The 24,631-nt window shown below is 46.6% G+C and overlaps 3 protein-coding genes across 4 annotated transcripts; 1 reads left to right on the top strand and 2 right to left on the bottom strand.

The window, feature by feature from the left end:
- Positions 1–615: 615 nt before the first annotated feature.
- Positions 616–7,920, bottom strand: LOC121666422 (zinc finger CCHC domain-containing protein 10-like). The gene is made up of 3 exons (XM_042031924.1): positions 7,917–7,920; positions 6,854–7,034; positions 616–4,145 (listed from the first exon to the last, which is right to left on the bottom strand). The coding sequence occupies exons 1-3, from the start codon at positions 7,918–7,920 to the stop codon at positions 3,854–3,856; spliced, it is 477 nt and encodes a 158-aa protein (XP_041887858.1). The 3' UTR covers positions 616–3,853.
- Positions 7,368–18,084, top strand: MASP2 (MBL associated serine protease 2). The gene is given in 8 exon segments (XM_042031923.1): positions 7,368–8,552; positions 8,795–8,911; positions 13,787–13,885; positions 13,888–13,976; positions 14,239–14,320; positions 17,032–17,095; positions 17,097–17,164; positions 17,167–18,084. Coding segments are annotated over 8 exon segments (921 nt in total). The 5' UTR covers positions 7,368–8,308; the 3' UTR covers positions 17,325–18,084.
- Positions 18,085–19,369: 1,285 nt separating this feature from the next.
- On the bottom strand, positions 19,370–24,617 carry LOC121666549 (TAR DNA binding protein). Of its 2 annotated transcripts, XR_006016681.1 has the most exons (7): positions 24,507–24,617; positions 23,862–24,114; positions 22,991–23,154; positions 22,544–22,684; positions 21,689–21,859; positions 20,707–21,294; positions 19,370–20,216 (listed from the first exon to the last, which is right to left on the bottom strand). XR_006016681.1 is itself a non-coding variant. In XM_042032229.1 (6 exons), exons 2-6 carry the CDS (start codon positions 24,097–24,099, stop codon positions 20,764–20,766), a joined length of 1,245 nt encoding a protein of 414 aa, XP_041888163.1. In that variant the 5' UTR covers positions 24,100–24,114; positions 24,507–24,617; the 3' UTR covers positions 19,370–20,763. The 2 variants fall into 2 exon arrangements, 1 of the variants encoding a protein (XP_041888163.1); XM_042032229.1 differs by having other exon boundaries at positions 19,370–21,294.
- Between the last annotated feature and the right edge of the window lie 14 nt (positions 24,618–24,631).

Genomic DNA, 24,631 nt, shown 5'->3' with positions numbered 1-24,631 from the left:
CAGGAAAAGCCATTGGAACACAAGCTCAGCAGCACAGAATCCATTTGGCACCAGCTGATGAGATGGGAGGCTCTGTGTGGGACACGTTGTGCATTCAGCTTCAACAATGCCCCAGCTCCACAGCAGCGCTGAAAAACTTCTGCTTTTAACTGTTGGAGAGGATTTTCTCAATGGAAGTGAAGCTGTCATTAACAGAGGAACAGCACATGATGCACAGCATAACCTGCAATAAAAAGCTTTTGCTTTCCAGCATGTAAACATCCAGGTTACTGGACTTTAGCTCATATCAACGAATCTGATGATAGATTTTTTTTAAATTTTTCTTGGAACTAAAAAAGTAAAATCTTCCATAAAAGGATAAAGCACAAAAATACTCTCTCAGTAAGTCTCAGGAAGCCATTTAATACCTTGCATGTCCTAGGAACAACTAGGCAAAACACTTGGAAAGTGTGAGCAGTAGAAATGTTGACCATTGAATGTTTGGCAGCCGTGTGCTCCAGCCCCTGGGAGGGGCTTGTCCCCCACTCCACACCAGTCCTGCAGCTCCCCAGCTATTTCTTCTTCTTCTTTGGGGGCTCATCCTTCCTCAGAGCTGCTGCTGCTGCTGCTGCTGGAGGAGCTCGGATCCGAGTCGAAGTCGGAGGAGGAGGAAGAGCTGCTGGAGGAGGAGGAGGAGGAGGAGGAGCTGTCCTCACTGTCACTGTCCTCGGAGGAGGTAGAGGAGTCCTGGCTGTCAGAGGAGGAGTCGCTGGCTGAGCTGTCACTGCTGCTGGAACTGGTCACACTTTTGGACCTGGGAGAGAACAAAGAGCTGAGCACAGCCCTGCCAGAGCCCACGGCACCGTGTTCTCTGCTCTGCTGGAATTATCCAAAGATCAATTCGTTGCCTTGAAAATTTCCAGGCCTCACCACCTAAGATGAATTCCTGTGCCCTCCCTCCCTTTCCCACTCCTGGATGAGTGGATTTTGGCCATTTGAGCAACGGCAGAGTGGCCCCAGGGCATGACATAGCCCAGCAGGACTGCAGAGAGGGGCAGAGAGAGAAAGCTGGCCAGGATCTCGTTCCCAGCCCTGAGCAGGGGCTTTACTGGCCTGACTGTCCTGTACTACCCGAGCTCTGGGGACAATGAACCAGGCTCATTCCCTGCCTCACCACAGCCACCGTGAAATTCTGGCACTGCAAGAGTCAGGGGAGGTTTCAGCAGTGATTTCAGCAAGGTCAGAGCTGCTCCCAGCAAAAGCTGTTCTTGGGCTACTCCTGGCAGAAGAACCCAGAGTACCTGCCACTGCAGGATGCTTGTGACTTCCAGGTGGAGGAGAAGGGTGGAAACAATCCAAGATGAAGACAGAATGATGAACACAGCAAAGAGGATTTCTGTATGCTCTGCACTGTTTTGTCACGTTCAGCCCTTCCTGGGCTGTTCTCTGTTTGTTGTTCCCAAGATCAACATCTCTGACTAAGGGGGGGTGATGTGAATTCCAAGGAAGTACAATTCAATTCTCCCCTAGATCTTTCCCTAAAGTACAAGATACTGATTCACCTCCCTTCCCACCAGAGTCAATCAAAGACTATCCAAAAACGTAAATTATGATAATGCGGAATCTGGTCTCCATTAGAAAAATTAATGTAGTATTTTTTATCAGAGCTTTGGTTAAATGTAACAACGCAGGAAGTTCCTGTGCTCAGGTTATTGGAGAGTGCGAGGTTTTCTCACCGCATCAGCCCTGTCAGCTGACAAATGTGGGTGTGCACTAAGGCACAAAGCACCGACGTTTGCACACTACAGCTGGAATCTGCTATCTCCGTGTGCAGACACCACTGCTCATTACAGATAAACCCACAAGGGCTGCTCCAGCACTGACTTACCTGGGGAAAAACCAGCACTAAGAGGAGGAAAATAAAAAGCATGGGAGTAGTAGTTTCACCCTGACCAGCTCCATGAGATGGGCAGGAATCAGAGGATCCCCTGAGTAACTCTGAACTTGCTTTTCCTGATCACCTTTCACAGAATCCATAGCAGCAACCCATGGACATCCCGTGTGTAGGTTTATTCCAAAACCCACTCCCAGAAACATGAGGATATTGCACCTAAAGCTGCCTCTGCCAGAGGGAAGCAAGAGCTGGGGCTGGGAGAGGAAACAGGCAGGAACTTGCTCTCAGGAGAGGCAGCACGTGGGCTGCTGGCACTGCCAGCAGGAGGACGCAGGTGGGAGCAGGTAAAATTCCAATACAAAATGCAACTGGGGAATGTGACGGTGCAGAGGCTGTAGGCTGGCAGTCTAAGACTTTGGGGTTTATCACAGCTCTGGGAAAGCACCGAATTTCGCCAGCAGGTACCATTCATCCTCCTCAGGACAAGCTTCCAAGAGTTCATCTCTCAATCTGTGCCCCAGTGTGGGCCAAGTGCTGGTGGAGCCTGGGCTGGCACCCCCAGGGCTTTCCAACGTGCCACTGCCACCCAAGCCACAGTGGTGGGGCCTGAGGAAAGGAAGGAATGAGCAGGGACTTAGGACACAATCCTGCCCTTCAGACAGGCAGATTTACTGTGCTCCAGTCCCAAGGGGGCTCTCAGTGGGTAACTCAAGCATCCCGCGTGGGACACGGGGGCCGAGGAGCAGCTGGAGGCAGCTCTGTCCCCGGGGCTCCCAGGGCTCTGCAGCAGCTGCTCTGCCCCAGCCTGTTCTTCTGCTGAGGCCTGGGCTCCCTCAGTACTGCTTAGAGCAAAACAAACACACTCTGGGCAAAAGAGTTCCTGCTCCTCCTGCCAGAACCCAAGCTTTTACAGAGTTTTATTTTAAATCTGGAAGTTATAAATTTGCTGCATTCCCCACATTTAATTCTTCTCATATTAAAATAAAAATCTAAATAGCAAACTATCTGGAAAGGAATTTATATTGATGGACTCTGTGCCTGCATAGAAGCTGGAGAATCATTCAAATTTACAAGAGTTTTAAAATTTCAAGGGAAAAGTGCCCAAACCACCCCCTTCTCCACGAACCCTTCTGCTCTGCTCATTGTTGCACTGGTTTGGAGCTCAAATACTCTGTAAATCATGATGCCAGCACAGGCTGCAGCACCTGAGGAAGCTGAGGCAGGAAGAGGCCTGAGCTGCCCAGCTCAAAACCAGTTAATTCGTGATCTCACCAGTCCCGAGTAACTGCAGCAATAAACTGGCACTCCTGGGAAAGCAGCCTTGGCTAAACCACGCGGAGCCAGCAGCCCAGCATTCCAACAAAGCACATTCCACAGGGCAGCCTGGAATAAAGGAGCCCTTTAGACATCTGCTCTGCCTTATTTCCTGCCTTCCACACCCAGCAAAGGCCTGCCCTTGGAACCCCTCCTGAAAACGGGCTGAGATCAGACTGGCAGCCAGAGAACTGGCAGTAAAGGGGAAGAGATGCTGGGGCTGGTACTGCTCAGCCTTTCCCCGGAGTCAAACTCCCAACACGATGCCAGCAGTGTCAGAGCCACAGCTCTGGCTGCTCCTCCTTTCCATTTGCTAAGAAAGCAAATTCCCAAGTAAACATAAAGTACAAACAATGTGCTAAGAGTTCTTGGCTCCAACCAGGACTTAGAGAGGGGCAGGGTTATTTCCTGGATTTTGGTTTAGTTTGGGATCGAGGGGGTTTTGTTTGGTTATGGGTTTGGAGTTTTTTAGATGTTTTATTGCATTCTCTACACAGAGCTTGAGAGAGAGAGAACTGGCAGGAGAAGGGAATGAAAACAGCACAAGTCAGAGCAGGATGGGCAGGTGGAGCACTGAGGGAGCAGAACCCCTGAGCCAGTCTTGTTTCAGAGACTCCTGATGCCCTCTGAGGCAGAAATAGGAAGACTTTTATTACTACAGCAAGATCACGCAAGGGGAGGAAAATCAGCAGGGAGGAAAACAGAGAGTAAAAACTTGAGAGTTTTTGGACAGGGAGGAGTAGAAATTCTCCAGATGTCTGTCAGACAAAAGCCTCCACCAGGCTCAAAGCAGTAAAACCAAAAATAATTTGCAAAGTTGACTTTTGCCACCCCCCCTGCAAAAGTCCTGCTGGAACAGCCAGTGCAGGACCAGTCCCCACTGGTGCAGGACCGGTCCCCACCGGTCCCCACATACCCTTTTTTCTTGGTCTTCTTTTCTGCAGCACTTTCTCCAGCGCTAATTAAGGGGGGAAAAATAATGGCTCTGATGAATGCAATAGGAAAATGAAATAACCAGCAGCACAGTGAGGCTGAGTTCAATATTCCAAGGGCACTGGGCAGCTCAGTGCCATGCAAAGCAGAGCAAAGGGGAGGAAAACCCAGCAATTCACCTCTCATTTTCTGTGCTATTTATGCTCTACTCTCCCCTTTGCCTCCTTTTGTATGGACAGCAGCAGCTGGGATGCAAAAGGCACAGGAGAAAAGGGTACAAAATTTGTGTGTAGCCATATTTAGCAATATCTGAATTGATTGAAATAAAGGGTAAAAGCTTGACTCAGCCTGTAACTTTCACCTTTCTTTCAAGTGCAAAAAGAAGCAGAAAAATCCATTCATGTTGATGCTTTCCAGGTATGTGTCTTTCAGATTCCCAGGTGTTCATCCCCTCACAGAGTTTTAGTGGTGACACAGAAGAAAGGTCTTTGTGTGCTGCCAGAAAAATGAGATTTTTCCAATTTTTTATTTTCACACCTAAAGTATGAAAACATTATCATCACACAGAAGAGTTCTGCACACTCTCCTCTGGGCAAGGGGAAGATCCCCTGATAGGCAGATTCCAATCCCTCCTGTCCATATTTACATCCCTAAGGCCTCAGACCCTCTGTAGGTAACCATGGGGTTCCCAGGTGAGAGGAGTCACTGTGAGAACAGAATTAAACCCCAAAGCACCTCTGAGGAGACAGCGCCTGACTCTGGGAGCGCCTCCCTCTCGCGTGGAAGGTGTGGGTTACTCAGGAGTTACTCCAGGAGTTCCTACTCTGCCCAGGCCAGGCCTGCTTCGGACACTCCCCGTGCCCTCAGAGCCACAAACCCAGCTCAGGGCTGGGCTCAGAGCTCCAACACCACCAGGAATGAGCACTCCCTGAGCCCCCTGCCCTCCCAGCCCTGCTCTAGGCTGGGCAAGCACTGAGGGGCTCACTGACACCTCCAGTGTGGCTCTTTAAAGGTGGTGGCACAGGTGCTCCACAGCAGACCTGTGCGAGACCCAACTTCTCCATGGGCAAGGAAGAACCTCCCAAAGCAGGTGACACAAAAAGCTCTGGTGTGGCCCAGGAAGTTGTTTCTCCATGAAGGAAAAGCTCCATCCTTGGAAGTGCAGCACTGGCAGCCGAGGAACGGGATCCCTCCTGGCACAGCTGAGGAGCTCATGGTTACACAAGCCCTGAGAACGCAGCCCGGTGCACCAGGATTAAACCTGCTCCCACCTAGGGGTTACTCAGGCTCCCTTGCACAAGATGGTTTGTCCCAGCATGTGTCCCTCACTGAGAGCCCAAAACCTCCTTTAGTGCCAGACTGGCCAGGCCTGTAACTCTCCCATTAAGTGATCCCATACTCAGACCCAAGGCCAAGGACCAGAATGAGGAATTGCACCCTCAATTCACCCTCCTTCAGTGGTAAGCTGCAGAATTTACCAGAAACAGGGCAGAAAAGGAACAAGGAAGTAATGTGAGCCTTTAACTCAAACTTAGCCTAAAAATCTTGAGTCTCTGAAGAGACTCTGCCTCCAAATGGAGCCAAGTGTCAGAGTCCAAGCACTCCCGATATGTCCACAATACTGGGTGATTCTAATTACTTCACAATTACTCACTGGATCAAAATTCATTTCCGAATCAATCACTTTCCATCACTCACAAGCTAATGAGCCTCCACTCCAGGCAGGCTTTCAGGCCTGACTCACACCTGCTGCTGAGCTGGAGCAGCTGAGGAGGCCAAAGAGCCCTGCTTGCCCCAGTGCCACCCTTCGCTGCCCCATCGCGAGGCAGCACAAGCTGGGAATGCTCTCCATCCTCCCATCCTGGCACTGGGAGCGCTGCAAGGGGCAGTGACCGAGCCCTCAGGAATTCCAGGTGCCAGGAGTGGCGCTGGCAGTGCCCCTGTCCCTCTGCAGCTCCCAAAATCAAACCGGAGCAGGGCAGAGGTGAGCCCGGCACGCTGGAATTTCATGGAAAACTGATGTGCTGCATTCCTTTTGCCTCTGGATCTGCTTGTTGAAACAATCATGAACCTGGGAGGAAGCATTAAAATGCATTCCCAGGGCAAAGTGGAAAGGAGATCAGGTGCCCCATGCAGAGTTCTGCTGAGGTTTCTCTGTTTCTCCCACTTTCTCGGCTGCCACAGGAAATCACTGTGCAACTCAGTGAGATGGTTTTGCTTTGTGCTGAGTTCCAGCTGCCAACCCAACTCTCCTTCACCTGTCTGAGCCCCGCAGCTCCCAGTGAGCAGCAGGAGCAGGGCTGGGCCGGGTTTAACCACAGCTTTGAACAGCAAATCTGAACACAGGACCAGAATTGCTGCTTTGCTAGAAATACATGGACAGCTTTCAGCCCCACCTGCCTGGACAGCACAAAACCATGAAATCAAAGAACCAAGGAGTTCAGGCAACTGCTCCACTACCAAAAAGGCTCCACCTATTTTAACTTTGGCTCAGTGCATGGTTTTTGTTTCAGACGGGCCAAAACAGTTTTAAGTGATTTCAGGTGAGCACATGTTAATGAAAGGCTTCCATTAAATTAAAGCGTTCATTTTAATCCTCTGGGACTCGAGTGCACACATTTCACTTAACACACATCCCACAGTCTGGAGGGAAAGGTCACGGGAAATGGGCTGGGACAACATCTTTTCTTTTATTTCATTGCTAAACCAGGCATTTCACCCTGCCAGTCTTACCTCTGTTGCAGCTGGAGTTGCTTTTCTTTCTCCTTCAGGATTTTGGCCAGCTGAGCTGTCCCTGAAGGCCTGGGCAGGTATTTTCTCTTCCCTTTCCATTCATCCGTCCAGTGGCCAAACTCGAAACACTTCTGACACCTCACATGCTGCTCGTTTGCCTCCCTAGGAAAATGCAGAATTGCTTAAGTGACTCATTCCAAGTCTGTTCTCCCCAGTGAAGAATCGCTTCTCAATCGAGGTGTGGTTAAAGCAGATGTTCACAGCTGCTCCAGCTTGGCTCTGGAATCAGGACATGAGCAGGAACACCAAGTACACACAGCACTCCGGCAAACAGACCTTCAGGAACCAGAACACTTTCACATGGGAACCATCCCACTGCTCAATTTGCTGCTCTCCAACAGCTGTAGCTGGTTCTGCCTTCAGAGAAATCACCAAAATTCTCTTTTACAACAAAGAGCAGCAGCTTCATCTCCAAATCCTGCAATTTAACACCCAAGTCCCAAACTGCCCAATTCTCACTCACAGCCTGGGACTCTCAGAGTCAAGAGAGCAAACCCAAAGGAGCTGCAGCCAGGAGCTGGTAAAGCCTGGCAGGAGGTTTCTCTTCAGAACAATCAGATTCCTGCTCCTTCTGAGCCAGATCTCCCTGCCTGCCCCGTCCCCAGGCACCTGCAGCAGCAGGGAGATTGCACACTCAGCTTCAGTTCTCACTCTGGTAAAATCCCCTGGGCATCTTAAGAAATCAAGGAAGGGAAGATGCTCCTGTTTTCATGCTGGAGTTCTTAAGCTGCTCTTCTGAAGCTCTGCAAAACTGTTTGGCCTCCTCTCCCAGCTGCTCTCCTTTACAAACAAGGGGAACTCACTCAGCCCAGGGACTGCTCAAGGTCACAACCAAAATTAATTCTGAGCTCCGGGTGGTGTCACTTCAGTTCCCTGCCACTGCTGCCACTTCCTGCCACCTTCAGCTTTTGCTCCAGGCACCAAAATATGAATTTTTCAAGGCCAGCCCATCTAAACTATCTGAAATTGCAGCCTGGCTGATCTCGGGAGCTCCCAGACTCACTCATGAGGATGAAGTGACAGACCAGCAGTGAGCACTTCTCCCTCTTCCAGCCAAGCTGTGAATTGCTCCTCCCTCAGCTTCAGCAACCACTTTTTGTGCCAGTTCCTGAAGAGAATCTTGTGCTGAACATCCATCACTTTTTCAATGCAGAGCATTTGGCTTCATCCTCAAGCCCTAGAAATACTCAGCTAAACCAAACAAGGCATGGCTGGCATCAGAGATTTGTCAGAACCTCTGAAAGGAGAAAGGGAGACAAAATTGTGGGTTTAAGTCACAGAGAACAGGGGAAATCCACTCTTATCTGTCCTTGGATGTGGACTGACCTACAGAAGTGCCTTTTGAGAGCATCCAAGCTTCCTTCCTCACACTGTTAAACATGTGCTTTTCCAGCCATGTCAGCGGGTTGGGAAGATCGATGCTCTGTGTTCACCTGGTGGATTTGTCTGCCCATTTTGCAGCTGAGCTCTGGTGGGAAGACCTTGGCTATGCTGTGTGGAAGGGACAGTACAGACACTGAGGAGGCTCCAGGCAACAAGACATACATCTCCATCTACAACCACCTCGTGGAAGTGTTTCGGTCTGACTACTCCAATGAGAAACCATTCACAGGCTTTGAGGCCTTTTATGTTGCTGAAGGTGAGAGATTGGCCCCTCTAGTAAGTGGAAGAGAGCCACAGCTATGGTGGGGTTGGTGCTTCCCTGTGCTCTCATAGCCTGAGGCTGCTGGTGTGGGGCAGGAGAAGGTGGTCTCACTGTACAGAAGCAGATGCAGAGGCACAGCAACCAGTGACCAGCCTCACAAAACACAGAGTGGCTGAGACTGAGGGAACATTTTGTTGAAATGTATTGTTTGCCTGATTCTGTGCTTTGCCCATTAGATATCGATGAGTGCAAACAGCTGTTGGATAGCAAACCCTGTCACAACTACATGGGGGGCTACTATTGCAGCTGCAGGGTTGGCTACACCCTGCACGAAAACAAGAGGACGTGCACAGGTGAGCCCTTGCTAGATCAGGAGATACTTCCCTACCTACAACATCCACTTAAATCCAGTCCTGACAATAATATCAAGGTGAAAGATGTGGGGTTTTGTTTTCATTTTTAGTATTCCCTATATGCCTGGGAGGAGATTCACAGGGTTAGTCAGGGCTGTGAGCAGAGGCTCTGCTTTGCAGAGTGGCTGTGGGCTAGTGGCTGCTGTTAGGGACAACAACTTTGTGTCATAGTATAAATGCTGCACTGGCACTTGGTTTTCGCTACTCCTTTCCACCTCAGCTTTAGGTGGGTTGAATGGAAAATCGAGAAATGTCTTACACCTCCCACCACAGACATTTCCACAGACAAGCCTTCATGGATGCCAGTGCAGCCAGTCTTGCAAAACTGAGTATATCTTGCTCCCTGGGTACTGAGATTCTGAGTATTCTGGACCCAAGTTAGTAGATATGGGAAAATTACCAATTGAATTGTGAAGTCTAATGAAGAAATAACTAGCTTGCTGCCCTGTAAGGACACAGGCCAAGAAGGAGCATGGTTCGCAGGTTACTGACACCAGATACCATAATCCATGCATTAAATGGCCAGGCATGCATCTCTTGTTCAGAAGGGCTGACAGTGTGAGGTCCCTCTTGCTGGTTGCTGCCTGGCTCTGCTGCACAGTTCATAACCAGGGAGAGCTTCTGTGGCGTCAGGCAGCGAAGTGTCTGGATCAGCGTGGTGATCAGCACCTCAGGATTCCCTCTGCAATGAAACACGTGCCTACACAGGGTAAGAGGTTCATCCTTTATGGGTGCAGCTTTGCCAGCTGGAGCTAAATCCTGTCTGGAAAAAATCAACACACATACTGCTCATAAATACTGTCATAGGTGAAAGATAGTTTCTTTGAGCTCCCCCATGCTGAAATGCAAAATTGGATCTGACTTCCAATGCTTAAGGCTGCCTTGGCATTTGCCTTCCCAGCAACAGCCTATTACAAACTCTCTCCATCCATGGCTGCTTGGGTCTGATTCAAGATTCAAATTCCTCGTGTCTCCAGAGTATTGGAATAGACATGTTCATTCAACCTACCCTTCCTAAAGTGATGCCTTTTAGCACAAGTACATGGATTTACAGATGCTGTAAGGCCTTGATGTGAAGGTGCAAAATGGAAAGCTGTGAACTAGCAGATGAGCAGCTCCGCATTGACCGTTCATGTGTGCACATTTATGCCTTGCTCTGTGAAAAGAGCTCTAGCAGAGGGAGCTTCTCAGCAGCAGTGAGGGGCTGAGCTACCTTGACGGTGGAGAGGTTGGGAATTGCTGCGACGCAGCTGATGTGCTGGAACCTGTTCACTTTTCAGAGCCCTTAAATCCAGCACTGCAGCTGCTCCAGCCACTGGGCTGCAAGGCAAAGGTCCTTGCAGATCTCCTTCCTGAGTTAAGGGCAAAAGCTGCCCCTGCGTCTTTTGGGCTCCTGCCTGAGCTGGGTGATATTGACAGGCTCTTTTTCTCCTTTATTTTCCAGCAGGAGATAATTAGGCTTCTCCTCACTTAGGCAGAGATGGAGACAGATGTGGTGGGAAGAGCTGGTTTCCCTCCTTCCTGACCTGCCTGTTGCAGTCTGCCCAAGGGCTGCAGGCTTCTCTTGCTCCATGGCTTGTCCGGGTGGTTCCTTGCCTTTCAGACTTGCCTGCTGCGGATAATAAAGAGGCCGTTGCCTGTTGAAAGCTGAATGCAGCCTCTGGAGCATTCATTTTCTCATATTCCCATGTGTCACTTGGGAAAAAAGAAGGTAGATAAGGCAGGAGCTGGTAAGAGAGGAGCCGTTGTGAAAGGCCCCTGAACATCACAGCTACTTGAAGAGTCTTGAATTTCTTGCCCAGTTCTTGTTGCTTAACCTTACGTAGTCCTTAAACTGCAAGAAGACCAGAACCACACCACACCCTTGTTCCCTAATGCTCCTTTTAGATATGCTCTTGTCTGCACCCAGACTTGTAGATTGAAACTTTCTATTCAGAGCCCATTCACTCTTTGGCAAGGTCTAAATTTTTTTTTTTTTTAATCCCAATTTTGACCATTTCTCCTTTGGGAACCTGGCCTCATGGCTGAAGTGTGTTCTGGTGAGCAAAGCCTCAGAGTTCTAGGAGTTCGGTAAAGTAATATGAATGTATGTCACAGGGCAGCTGAGGTGTCTTGTCTTCATACCGGGGAAGGCACAGTGCCCTCCCCACAAAGATGTCACACCAGGAATGCTGTTCTTCAGCTCAAGTGCTTGTGGTGTTGGTTGATTCTGTCTCAGTCCTTCACAGTGCCTCTCTCTGCTCCACAGTAATACCCATGTGATGTCCATTTAGGCTGTACTCCCTTTGGGCAGGGACCATCTTAAAACATTTTGGAGAAACGCTGTGCTCCATATTTGCCAGGGACTAGGGCTCCCCAGCTCTGTGGAGGGAACATGATGATTTTTGCAAGAGTTTGACAAGTCAGAGCTGAGCAGCTGTAGATGAACTGCTGACGATAAAACACTCATGTCTAATAACATTCATTTAAACATACTTCAGGCAAAGAAGATAACATGATCACCTTGGTAAATAGAAGTCAGTGTTGCTGCCTTCTGATTCCAAGGTTCTTGTAAGAAAGAATTTAACTTTACCAACCTGAGTATCCCTTCTTCACATGGTAGATCCCATGGCTGGGGAAAAATGGTTTTGTAGGTAATAGGAAAGGACTCTGATACAGGATTTGAAATTCTAACTTCCTAATGATTTCAGTAGGGGGTTAGGAGTGTAAAGATAGTCCTCATTGTATTGTGGCTTGTATGCTTAGGGTAGGCTCCCTCTGAGTCTTTTTTCACTTGCAAGGATTTCATCTTTTCATCCTTATCTCTTCCTGTAATTGCCTCCAGGCTACTCCTGAAGGGGTTGTGGAGTTGGGACAGATACTGGCAGCATGAGGAAATTTCAGTTTTAAGAAAAGCAGATTTTTTTTGGTTTTTTTTTGGTTTTTTACACTTACATGGGAGTGAATAGTACCCTGTGGATCGGCATATCGAGCAGGTTTTGAGGTATTTCTTACCTCAAATCCTGGGCTTGCAGAAGGTGGAAGGAGGCATTAGACTGGCACCTTAAAGCCTGGTGAGGCAGTGAACTCTGTATCACTGGAGTATTTTAGGCAGGACCTGCAGCAGCTCAGGAGAGTGTGCTGGAAAAGATGCTTTATTCTTACATAGCCTTCAAATGCTTCTGTGGTTTGAAGGACAGTCAGTGAAATTACAGAAATGTGCATTTAGCCGGGAAAAATGAGATAGAAACAATAAAGGGACACCCCCCCCCCCCTTACAGATAGTACAAGTATATCATGAAAGGAAAAGATTTTATTCCCTTTGTAGCTCAGCTGATCTCTCCTGGTACAAAGCACTGTGCTGTTGGGCTGGACTTAGAGGCAGCCAGAACCTCCAGGTAAATTAGTCAGGCTTTCTCTGCTTCTTTGAACCCAGAGAGGCATTTCAAACAGGATTTATAAATTAGGAGAGCACTCAGTTTTAACAGAATAGGCGTTTCTATGTGTTTATTTGCTGTTTATGTAACTGTCAGTTGTGTTTGAAAACCTGAGAATGAATTCAGTGGGACACACAGAGGTGCTCAGTCACTGGGATGATGAATAGGTTCATGTCAAATAAAAGCAGCTGCTCATAACTTTCTGGGAAGATGGTCATAGAGACATTGTTCTGAATTACAGCTTGTGCTTTAAAGAAACACCTTCTGTTTCTGCCCAAAGGTGTTGTGACTTGCGTTGGGGTATTTTAGTTGAGCTGGGCCACACAAAAATATTATCCTTTTACTTGTTCCAGCTTTCCTTTTCCAGTAAATGCTTGAAACCCAAATATTTCCTGTAGCAGCAAGTAGGGCTGAGACATAGGTATAGGGTGGAAACAAGCTTCTCTCTGTGAAGTAAAAGAAGCTTAGAATCTTGGCTTCTGAAGTCCACAGTTAGTTAAGGGACAGTAATGTCCATTTTCTCATTCACAACTTGGTTCCCTTCCATTAAAATGACAATCTTAAACTGTATGGTCTAAGTGATAATTTGTAATTAATGCCTGGATAATGGCATTTTTGTTGGTGGAGATCAGCATGGTGTGTTTGAGGATTCAATTCAAAGCCAAACAATTTCCCTCTTACAATTAATTCGGTGTCAGAATAGCGCAAAAATCTGCAGTGGTATCAGCCGGTCCAGCATTCCTCATCAATTACAGGATTACTCATACAGCTTTTGCAGCACATCATAAAGCCTTTGTTCCCAGCTGATCAAAGCACCACTTCACAGTAATCAGATGCTGTCAACAAGCAGAGATCCTCCGGGCAGTTGTGGCTGCTCCTTCTTGCTGCTCTTCGGAAGGGAGCATTTGTGGCTCGAATTGTGTCGGCAAGTGGCACAGCTGGTTTTGCTCAAAGAATACTGTTACATTCTAAACGTTCTAGCAGAAAAGGCATTAAGAGGAAAGAGTTGCATTCAGAGGCTTCTGGAATTGAGGAGCTGATATCTATCTTACCACTCTACACACTCCGGAACAGCAGACAAGCTGCAAATCTAACACCGCTGAATGTTTCTGATGAGCTTCCAGTTATCACATTTATTTCTGCTCTCCAGCCCCACAGCTGCATCAGTGGTGCTTTCCCAGTGTCCTTCCCTGTCCCTCGCCTGAAGCAGGAGTACTGGATAGTGCTGGTGCCCTAGACCCATCGTGAGAGAGGGAGAGAGGCAGGTACATATGTGGCTCCAGATCTTTCATGTAGGCATAGACTAGTGTAGAAAATAATCTGCTACCTTTACCCAGTGCATCAGTTAATACACCAATGAGCATAATTTTCTGCTGTTTGGTTGAGGGTTTTTTCCCAGCCCACTGTCAGAGTCAGATTTTTACTGAGAGGATTGGAGAAATCGCTGGCCCTGACTATCCTACAGCTTCTCTCAGTTCCTGCAGCTACAGTATCCAGGTAGGAAGAGCTTCCTGATCATGCTGGAATTCATGGAGACCTTTAATGTGAAGACACATCCAGGAATGTTGTGCCCCTGTGTTGTCCTTAAGGTAAGGTGAGGTTCGTTGCAGTTCATCACAGACTTTATGAGACAGGCCCAGCTCTTTTACTGCATCTTCTTCAGCCCATGTTTCACCATGTTAATGTACAATTGTGTCTCTCTGTATGTCTCCTGGTTCACTTCTCCGTTATGTTTTGTCTTTTTAGGTTTGTTTTCTTTTTTTCTCCTAAAACCCTCGTCTTTGAAAACTGACTGAAACCAATCACTCGCGTGTGATGACTTGATAGCCTGCATCACAACCTCTGCCCTAGTCCCACACCTTCGTGCTGGAAAGGCCTGAATATCAACGGAACAGTGATACTTTGAAACAGTGGCTTCACGAGTATATTTTTGGTAAGTGCATTTATTACATGTACTCCTACGTGGCTACTAGGAAGTTTACTTCTAAAGTACGGTTTTAAGAGAACTCCAGCATTTCAGCTGTTCTTACAGTTCAACTTGGATCCAGGCATACGATTTTATTTTATGGAACAATTTTCCTAACTTGTCAAGAGCTACAAGTTATATGTCAGGGCAACACATGGGCTGTCCTGTGAGTGCAGCCAGGCTGTGTGCAGGTCACTGCTCCCCTTTGGTGTGAGAACATTAACGGGAGTCGGTCACGGTTTTTGCTTTAATTCTCAGCAATTGTAGATTGTGTCCGCGTGAGTGAAATCGTGTAGGGAAAAGGGAACAGCCCTTAGGAAGTCAGTGACAAATTCTCTCCGAAGGGGCGGGCTGGGCGCGGGGAGCCGCGCAGATTGGCCGTGCTGCGGACCTGAAGCGCCACGCCGTGGTCAGAGTGCACCGCTGCAGGCGCGGCACTCCAGGATGACGGCGGTGCTCCCTTGTCGCGCTCAGCGTTATCCCGCTCGCCGTAGGTGAATCCCGTCAGCCCTGTTGGACTTCATTTCCCGGGCATTAAATACGCAGGCGCCCTTTCTCGTAACCAATTTCCGTTGTTCGCGCACTGTGATTAGGTGTGTTCGGTACACTGGATTTGTCAGCGATTGTCCTTTGATATGCTCCCCGAAGAATTGTTCCTGTCTGTGCATGCCTGTGTTTACGTCTGCCCTTGCTGACGCCCGGGACGCTGCTACTTAGAGATTTCCTTCTAATTCTATTGGAAGAAAGGAATGATTTTGCAAAAGATTTCACAGGATCAGTGTAGTGAGAATTTTTAGTGTTCTTTCACTACGGATCTCTCCAGGGAAGTTAAAACAGTAATACATGGACATTACTGCTGAATGCTGCGTTTCAGACTTATTTCGTAGTAACTGAACTGAGCTTCTCAGCAGGCAGTTTTGGCAGTCTGTGTATGCTTATGGAATTTTAAAGTCACCGTTAAGTGACTGTGGTTTGGGGAGGCTCAGGCTTACCCCGGCAGTCACTTTATAGTCCGGCTGAATTGATGCGCGTACTCACTGCTTATGTAGAAACCCAGAATAACTGAACATCTGATGCGAGAGTTAATGTATTCCACACAGAAACCGAGAGACCTGTGTGTGTATGGAAATGCAATGACAAAATTCAGTGCCGGTGTGAATGAAGCCCTGTTCTGCTCCGGGAAGGCAATTAGTAATGGTAAAGTCTGAATGTGGAATGAAATGTGGTCCTTGGCTCCGGGCCTGTGCAGAGGGAATGCCCCAGCCTTACCTGAACACAACTGACCTTTGACTGTGGGCCATACGTGCATTTTTAAGGCCATGTAAGAATGGTGAAAGGTAGCCAGGTAGGCTTAATCCAGTTACGGCTGAGAGCTTTCTTATCACCTGTTCTTACCATTCCCCCATCAATCAATGGATGGAGTAGATTAGCTCTTGGGAATAGCCCGACGGGGGGGAATTGACACAGTCACCTTCTTACAAGTCTGCAGTGACTCAAAGGACACCTAAAATACAGCATCGGATGATGCCTCTACAGTGTCGGTTCTCTGTTGTATTAAACAATGCCCAGCTGTTCTAGTCATGGTGCTCATTTGTGTTCTCTGGGATGCAGGTGAAGATTCACGTGGTGATGGATACTGGAAAAATTCCAGCCTGTGCCTCGTACCAGCCTACACCAACCTGCACGTGCAGGCCAGGGGACAGTTACCCAGCTTGGCTACTCTGCTGTTTATGCAATGGAGCAGGTGCAGCCCCGTGGTGTTCTTAGATTGTCCTGCCTGGTGAGGCAAAACTATTTCACTGCAGAATGATAATTTTAACAATCAATTGGTACCTATATGGTATGCTGATTTTCAGAACAGCAAGTGCTACAGGTGCTGTTTAACAGGGAGGAATGCTAACAAAACTGAAAATGTTCTGACAACCCCACAGTGTGACCGTAGTTTCCAGTATTGACCTTAGATTTGTTAAATCATTTACTACTGAATGTGCCTTGGTTATGCCTGAGGGTCCCTATTGCAGATTAATGCCTAGAACTCAGTTCAGTTCTCTATGAGGAGAGTAAAAAGCCGAACGTTCCTTGACTCCAGCCATTTGGAGAACTCAGTTTCATAATTAACTAAATTGTTGCTTTTAAACTGATTGGCATTGTTTCTGACAGGAAGATTGAACCACGCTACAGCAGTATTTGTGAGGGGAAAAGAATCCCCTCACTGCTGAGTAGACGGTTGTGGATTTTATTTGTTTTTTTAATGCCTGAACTGCTAAATTAATTACTCTGTAAAATTAGTCAAGATCCAAGACTGAGTTTTGGGAGAAACATTTTACAATGTAATAGCATAATTGTCCCTCTTATCTTTTAGATTAGAATATCCATATATTCCAATTACCTTAATTTACATTCAGAACAAATGCACTTCCTCCTCCATGCCCAAATTCCTCAGCAATGCCATCTCTCTTGATTACAGAACTTTTCCAAGGGATGCAATACTAATGAAAATTGTATTCTAAATCAAATATTCATTTGCAAGCAATTTTACCATTCCAAAACAATCCAGGAATTACATATGGAATCATTAACTTAATTTAATCCATGTAAGCACAGTAATTCAGTGTTCAGATCTCAAACTGTTAAAACAGCTTTTGCTGCCACTGACGTTTTGCACTTTGTGGGGTGAGTTCATGGAGGAAGGGACGCTGAGCCTGGAGAGCTTCCCTGGCAAGTGATGTTAACTACACAGCAGAGGATTAGGAGGTGGCTCAGTTGTGCGTGACAGCGGGATTCTAACAGCTACTTACCATATAGCTGTTCAAAAAACCCCTCATCTTTGAGGAGGAAATTGGGAATTTTGAGAAAACACTATGAAGGTGGCCAGGGAGAAATAAATTTAACTCATGGTTATAAAAATCATCTTGTCCACTTTGATAATGGCCTTGGTTACACTGCAGCAGGAAGTCTCAACCAGTACTAATCTTACACCTACCAGGAAGACTGATAGCAGATGATGGGGTGGGGAAAAAATGTCCCAGCAGCTGTTAGAAGTCCTTCAGCTGTACAAAGCTGCCATCTGCCTACAGCTCGCTTTATTCATGTCTTCATGAAGTGTATTTTGCTTTCTTTTAAATAGTGCTGTGAATTCTTATTTGACTGCAGCTTCCAACTGAACACAGGTCCAGTGAGAGCCTGCAGAGCATCGTGGTCCCTGCACCCACCCCTCAGCCAAGTGGTATCAGCTGCTTGCTGCATGTGGGGTATTTACCTGCCCTGCTGTCCCTGTGCCTTTACAGCTACCTGCTGCACAGCCCATGGGTGAGAAGTTCCTGCTATCAGCTGTAAAAACAGCGTTCTTCTGAAGAACAAGCTTTCACATTCAGTTTTGGTCTAAGTACAGCTGACAACAGATTCTTGGAATTAATTAGCAGCAGTGTTAGAAAAAGCTTTTTTTTCTATGATACAGACCCCCTTACGATATACATGAACGTCCTCTTTCTTGTATCTCACACTCTGTCGTTAGCATTTTACTTTCTACAGTAATGTAATTGAAAATAAAGTATCTCTTTAAAAAAAATGAAGACTCAAAACACTTCAATGTATTTTCAGTGATAGTTTATTTATTTACTTATAAACATTAAAGTATGCAAAGCAGTTAAAAATGCTACTGAAACTCGCAATTCTAAAATTTTCAGGAGATTTTGTTTGAAGGTGAAGGAAGGCTAAAATTATTAGCAAAGACTACTCTGTCTGTGCTGCCAACCAGCCTCTTCAACCTAAACCTGAACAATTTAAACAGAATTAAAACCATGCTAATTACAAAAACTTACCATGAGGTTCCTTGCAGGGGGTCACTGTTAGTCTTTGGAGGTCCAAGAATACCATTTTAAAGTGTTACTCAGCAGAAGTAGCTGGTAATAGTGCAAATGCTAAAATGCAAAATTCACAGATGGGACAGTTTGGAGATTATTCTGATTTAGGTGCAGAAAAAAAAACGTAAGCAACTTTTTCAGTGGAACATGAACAAATGTGTGGGATTTCTTTCTCAGCCTGAGTGTTTAGAAACCCTCTTTAAACCGAGTACATTAAGGCCCAACCAATTTTTCAGTTCTGCAGGTGGAAAACTCACAGTCACGCAGTTTTGTCTGCTGTTTAGATGCTCTGCTATTCACAAGCCTCAGTGGGATAGAGAGTAATGAAGATTCACTTGAAAATTACATAGGTTAAAAACTGTGTAAATATCCGTATTCATACTATTCACAGCTACAGCACAGTATTATGGTGTACAGAAAAATACAGATCCAAGCTTGTGGGCTGGAAGCCAAGTGCACAACACAACTCCTCAAGCTCACACCACAAGTGGGAATAACCGTCCACTAGTTTCTGCTCTAACACCGTGCACTCTGTTAAGAAGCTGCCTCCTACGTGACACCTCTGCACCTGTCATTAACTTAGTTCAGACCGAAACTTTATCAGTCTGTGTATATTTACTAGTGCTTTATTCAGCTGCAAAGTCTTTCCTGTGACTAGTTTTAACAGGAATTAACAGCATTCTACTGGGGCTGGAAGTGTGGCAGAAGCCTGTTTCCCATGAGCGGGCTGACCTAAAAACAATTTAAAAACATCCATCCCCAAAGGAGATGCTGTGGACAGAAATCCATCGTGACAGCAACCCTCTGTTTCCCCCAACCCACTTCTGATAAGGAACTACAATTGCTAAAAGAACAAGTAATGTTCCTTGGCACAGATGAAATCTGGAGGGAGCTGCTTACCAGTCTAGGTGCGGGCACCCCAAGGTGTGGGACCTGGATTTTAGATCTATGTCACTGCACAGTGCAAGGGTACAGTGACTTAGAGGTGAGTGTCGGGTATCGATACGTGCTGAGCGGTGGCTCCTTTAGAACCTGCTTATCTGAAACAAACCGAGTGACTGCAAAAAGCTTTACAGAAGTTCATCGCAAAAGGGTAAAATTAATTAACTGCTATGAATTCTTTGCATTCAGGGCTGCAAAACAAAGACACATATTACTTAAATCAGTTTTATTTAGAATTAAGAATTTCCTACAGTGACAAATCTTATAAAAAGCATCCAAACACGAAACTGCAGCAAACAGCATTCTTATGGATATCTTACAGACAGTGGAACTTCCACCCTGGAGAGGCACACTGAGCTCTAGTGATCTCTGCTAAAATAGCTACTGCAAAGCACACCACAAGCTCAATGTTCTCATCACAAACCCCATCATCTTCAAGTCACATTACCACACTTACAGATCATTAACAGAAAAAAAACACACACCATACAGCATTCACAGCAGTTGACATAAGGGAAAAGAAATACAAATATTCCATTTCACGTAACACATTCAACTAATTGATTAACTAGGTAGAGAACCCACTTAGTCTTCCACATGTGGCTGTCCTTTGAATGCAATAAACACTCGTACATTATTTGCTATCATTGCTCTCCGCACACTCTCTCACCAAAGCCACAGGATTGAGAGACATCTCGCCAAGTCAAATAAAATCCCATTAATGCACCACCAGGTCTCCGCATGCGCTCGCTCCTTTATCTCGCACATACCAGCCCTCTCATGCCTCGGCACCACCACCAATCCCACACATGGTTTCAAAAGTTCAAACAGCCTTCTGGTTCCATCTCACAGCCTTGCGTTCATAGCGTTGATACGACTCCATGAAATAAAGAGTAGCGGTAAAAATGGAACACCCACCGTCTAAGACGCAGCATGTGCGGTGTGATGAAGTATTCTTGGATGAGAAAGCATGTAGACAGAAGTATTCCTAAGGCAGAATATTTACAGCACTGCTTTCAATGAAGTGCTTCTTCCATACACATTTGAAATGAGATGAACTGTGGAGATTAAATGAAGCCTTCATATCGTACTTTAGTATGGAGGGGAGACAGTGTTTAAAAAAAAAAAAAAACAAACACAAACAAAAACGACACTGCGTTGTCCAACGGGGCGCTTGGAGAGTCATATGGTGGGATCAAATTAAAAACAAGAGGGAGAGAATGCTGTTTCTGACCAATGGTTCCATTTCAAACATGCAAAGAATTCAGGTAGCCAGGAAACAAGGGATAAAGTATCACAGGAGAAACCTTTCCTATCAACTGTAGTGTTAGTTCACCTATCGGGCAAACAGCAGTCCACTTCCAAACATTCAGAATTCCAACCAGATATGTAACAAAACTTAGAAAATTCCTTTTACCTTTCTTTTTTCTTTTTTTTTCTTTTTTTTTTTTAGAAAAGAAAAATGTCAAAAATACTGCTGAATATACTGCACACTGAACAAATTCATTTGGAAAACTTTAGTATATACGTAATTTACAGTATACTTACCATGAGTTAGAAAAATTTGATTTCCCACCATACAGTCAGTATCAGAGCCCACTGCGTCTACATTCCCCAGCCTGACGACTTGGAATCCATGCTTGAACCAAAGCCTCCGTTAAACCCGCTGCTGGAGCCTGCGTTCGAGGCCGAGCCCCAGCCTATCGCTGCCCCCGAGTTGGACCCTCCGTATGAGTTGCTGCCTGAACTAAAGCCCTGGTTCTGCTCCCGCTGCATGTTGCCCTGAGGCTGGTTGTTTCCTGAGGGCCCCGACTGGTTCTGCTGGCTGGCCAGCATGCCCATCATCCCCCAGCTGCTCTGCAGGGCTGCCTGCGCCGCTGCCATCATGGCAGGGTTGATGCTAAAGGCTCCGAAGTTCATACCCCCACCCATGTTGCTGCCCTGGTTGTTGCCCAGTCCTCCCCCCCCTCCTCTGCTGTTGCCAAACCCCCCCTGATTCCCAAAGCCTCCTGGGTTACCACCAAATCTTCCACCTCTCTCTAACTGTCTACTGCTATTGTGCTTAGGTTCAGCATTGGATATATGTACGCTGATTCCTTTAATGATCAAGTCCTCTCCACAAAGAGACTGGGCAACCTATAAGAAATAAGGGATTGATTAAATGTATGTTAGATGTCTTTTTTAAAATGTTAGTAGTACAAGACAAAACACAAAACATCCTCTATGATTCTGAGCAGATATTTATCCTGCAAAGAAAGCATATGCATGTACTTAATTCAATTTGAATTTGTACTTAATTCAAAGTGATTTAGCTTTGCATTCATCACTACACTAACTGCAGTATAAAATCCTATCTGCACAGCTGCATCGAAAAGGGTAATCTCAGTCCGTTCAATAAATCACATCAAACTAATACCACTGTAATTCTCAAGACAGTGGACAAGTAAGCGTTTCATGTGTAGTTCCAGAAATGATACTTTATCATGCTACTAAAATGTAGTCTGTGAAATTAAAATATTTTAAGACTTACCTGATCATCTGCAAATGTAACAAAAGCAAAAGCTCGGAAGGGTTTGGGAATGAAGACATCTACCACTTCCCCATACTGGGCAAAGAACTGTCGGAGTTCATCTGCTGTCATGTCCTCGGTGCAGCGTCCAACAAACACCTTCCTGCTGCGCAAAGGCTCGTCAGGACTTTGCTGGAGAGAATTGAAGGAAAAAACTATCACAACTACAGTCCTTGAGAACTGAGTTACAGGATGGTAAATGACAGTCTTAATCGAGCCCGTTCTGAAGGCTGCTGATGAAGAAATCTTGAGATTTTAAGACTTAAAATAAATTAATTAAATAAATTCTATTCCAAGAACATGGCTGCACCTTGATAAAGGTGGGGGGGAAGAGCCACAAGAAAATGAGCATGGGAGCAACACACAGGGACAGTGATAAGGCCACTGCACAGGAACACTTTTCTGTAATAATTGCATATAGAGACAAGAATAGAATCTACAGGTTCAGTTTGGAACCCAAAGACTTGTTCTACTCTTCTCCAAACTAGTTATTCCATCTGCTTTATTCTCCATTTATTCATGCAATAGGCAAGTTAGGCAGGGACTGCTGGACATCAAACACATTATTTTTAGATTTCTATCTGTACTTCAGTCCCTCACATAATGAGCTATTTTCCCAACATTTCAATTACTTCCAGCTCACCCACCTCCTCCCTGTTTTCCTTCCTTGCTCACAATTGTTCTGTTCATTCACAGTAAAGCCGCATCCGAGAGCAGACAGTTAATCCGTGCAGCTGCTCTCTCCCAACGCAGCTGACAAAGAGGTGCACTCGGAGTGTCTGGTTCAAATAAAACCAGCAGTAAATCCCAAAGTACCTTAGAGTTGGGAAGTTTACAGTCACACCATCTTCCATCAATCATGTGCCGCTGAGACATTACTTTCACTTGGGTTTCGTAATCCGTGAACCGAACAAACCCAAAACCTTTCGAGTGGCCTGTCTTAATATCCTTCTTAACCTACGTGGAAAAAAAACAAAAACCAGAAGTAACCACTAGTATGAAGCATATTGTTACTGAATGAATTTGGTAAAAATCTGTTCGAGAGTTTATCAGTCTTATAAACATTCTCATCACAGCAACCTCTAATTCCTTAACATCCTCCCTCAAAATTAACAGACTCACGGAAAAAAAAGACACCCTTAGGAAGAGACACAGCTTCTGATCTTGTCCGAGTTTATAGAGCTCCTTTGCTTCTACTTGCTTTCTCAGGAGCCTGGTATCTACCCAGTATCCCTCCTTACTTGAGCTGCAAATGGATTTTACCTGCACCATCAGAACTTCTCCAAAGGTACTGAAATACTCCTTTAAGTCTTGTTCAGTGGTTTTCCAGGGAAGACCCAAGACTATTAAATCTGAAGTCTTCTGTACTGCTCGTTTCACTTTCACAGCTGATGATGCATCTGTTTCATCCATTTTTCTCTTATTATCTGAATATAAAAAAGTACATTAGACATCCTCAACTCTGGAAATTGACCCACTGACTATGAAATGCATGGTGTTAAATTATAAACTATGATGAGAAAGAGTACAGACTGCAAGAGACACATCAGCTGCTGAGAGCTAATTGGAACAAATATCTGACTGTCCTGAACCAAAGTCAGTCCTCCTCCAAAATGCAATTTGACCCAGTTAGTTCTGCATTAGTTTACTTAAGTATTATCCAGCAATATTCGCAGTCCTAGAAGAGGTGGAGAAAACATGAATTTTTTAACAAGACTACTTCACCAGCTATTTACTTCCTTCCCCTCTTTTTTCTGGGGGTGGAGCAGGGTGGTCAAGTTTCTCCTTTCCTGAGCACTTCTAAATGGTACCTCTGAGCAAACCATGCCTTGAAGAGAAGTGTCTGTGAGTACAGAGATTACAGTACACTACAGTCTTTGAAGGCCTATATGACGTTATCCTTCAAGGATAATGCAAGATTTTGTCATTAAAGTATCCGTTTAGGTAGAGTATTAAAAAAAAATTAAAAACTCAGTGGGGTCAAACCTACTCGGCAGGACAGACACCTGAATAAATCATTGATTTCTGTGAATCATAGAGTTAAAGAGTAACAGCGTTGCCATGTTAGACCGGCAGTGACTCGGACCTTAAAGAAAGCAGCCTTGTACAAAGAACCGAAGCCACGAGGACAAACCTTTGGGATAATTCACGACGTAGACGAGGTTTCCCCAGCCGGCCTCGGGGGCGTGCAGAATGCCCTCGACCAGCCGGACTCCCCGCATGCACTGCGACACCGGGTTCCTGTAGCGCAGCCCGCACGCCCCGGGGAACTGCGCCGTCACCGTGGACAGCAGCACCGTGCCGTCGTCCTCCGACGGGATTTCGATGGGCTCATCGTTCTCGTCTTCCGTCACCCGGATATACTCCGACATCTTCGCTGGAAGTTACTGAAGTACAAAAGGGATATAGCAGGCGTAAGCGATCACCCTATATCCCTTGACTTGGCCTTCATCTTCTTCGCCCTGAGGCACGAGTCTCGCTGTATTTATTACACAACATGGGACACCGAAACGCGCCATTCATTAACGCTAAAGCCTCCGGTCCTGCCGTACCGACACCACGGCCCGTCCTGAAGCTGCAGAGGTACCAACAACGACTGATCCCCGAGCACGGCGGAAATTCCCAGAGGCGCCACAGGCTCCCCCGCGGAGCGGGGCGCACAGCCCCCCTCAGCCCCGCCGCCTACCGGGTCCACCCGAGCCTGCGACCTCCGGATGCGGCTCCACCCGCCCCAGCACCACGGGCAGCCGGACTCCACCCGGCCCCCCGCCCCACTCACCAGCCAGGAAAGGGAGCGGCGTCCCGAGAACCCCTCGGCGCCGCCTCCACCGCACTCCGCCCGCCGCCGCACAAAATGGCGGCCGCGGCCCCTCAGAGGCCGGGCCGGGCCGCGGGCCGAACCAT

Source organism: Corvus kubaryi, unplaced genomic scaffold, assembly GCF_017639235.1.
Source record: "Corvus kubaryi isolate FWS band 111438036 unplaced genomic scaffold, C.kubaryi_AGA036_p1.0 37352, whole genome shotgun sequence".
Classification (NCBI taxonomy): domain Eukaryota; kingdom Metazoa; phylum Chordata; class Aves; order Passeriformes; family Corvidae; genus Corvus; species Corvus kubaryi.
The sequence above is the reverse complement of the archived record's forward strand: the minus strand, read 5'-3'. Positions and strand labels throughout refer to the sequence as shown.

Bases quoted from the DNA above. Each gene is read 5' to 3' on its own strand.
- LOC121666422 (XM_042031924.1), bottom strand. The intron at 4,146-6,853 runs GTAAGACTGGCA...CCCCTTAATTAG, and splicing joins CAACTCCAGCTGCAACAGAG to CGCTGGAGAAAGTGCTGCAG.
- LOC121666549 (XM_042032229.1), bottom strand. From the start codon at position 24,099: ATGTCGGAGTATATCCGGGTGACGGAAGACGAGAACGATGAGCCCATC. The intron at 23,155-23,861 runs GTTTGTCCTCGT...TTTTATATTCAG, and splicing joins CGTCGTGAATTATCCCAAAG to ATAATAAGAGAAAAATGGAT. The intron at 22,685-22,990 runs GTAAAATCCATT...TTTTCCACGTAG, and splicing joins GAGAAGTTCTGATGGTGCAG to GTTAAGAAGGATATTAAGAC.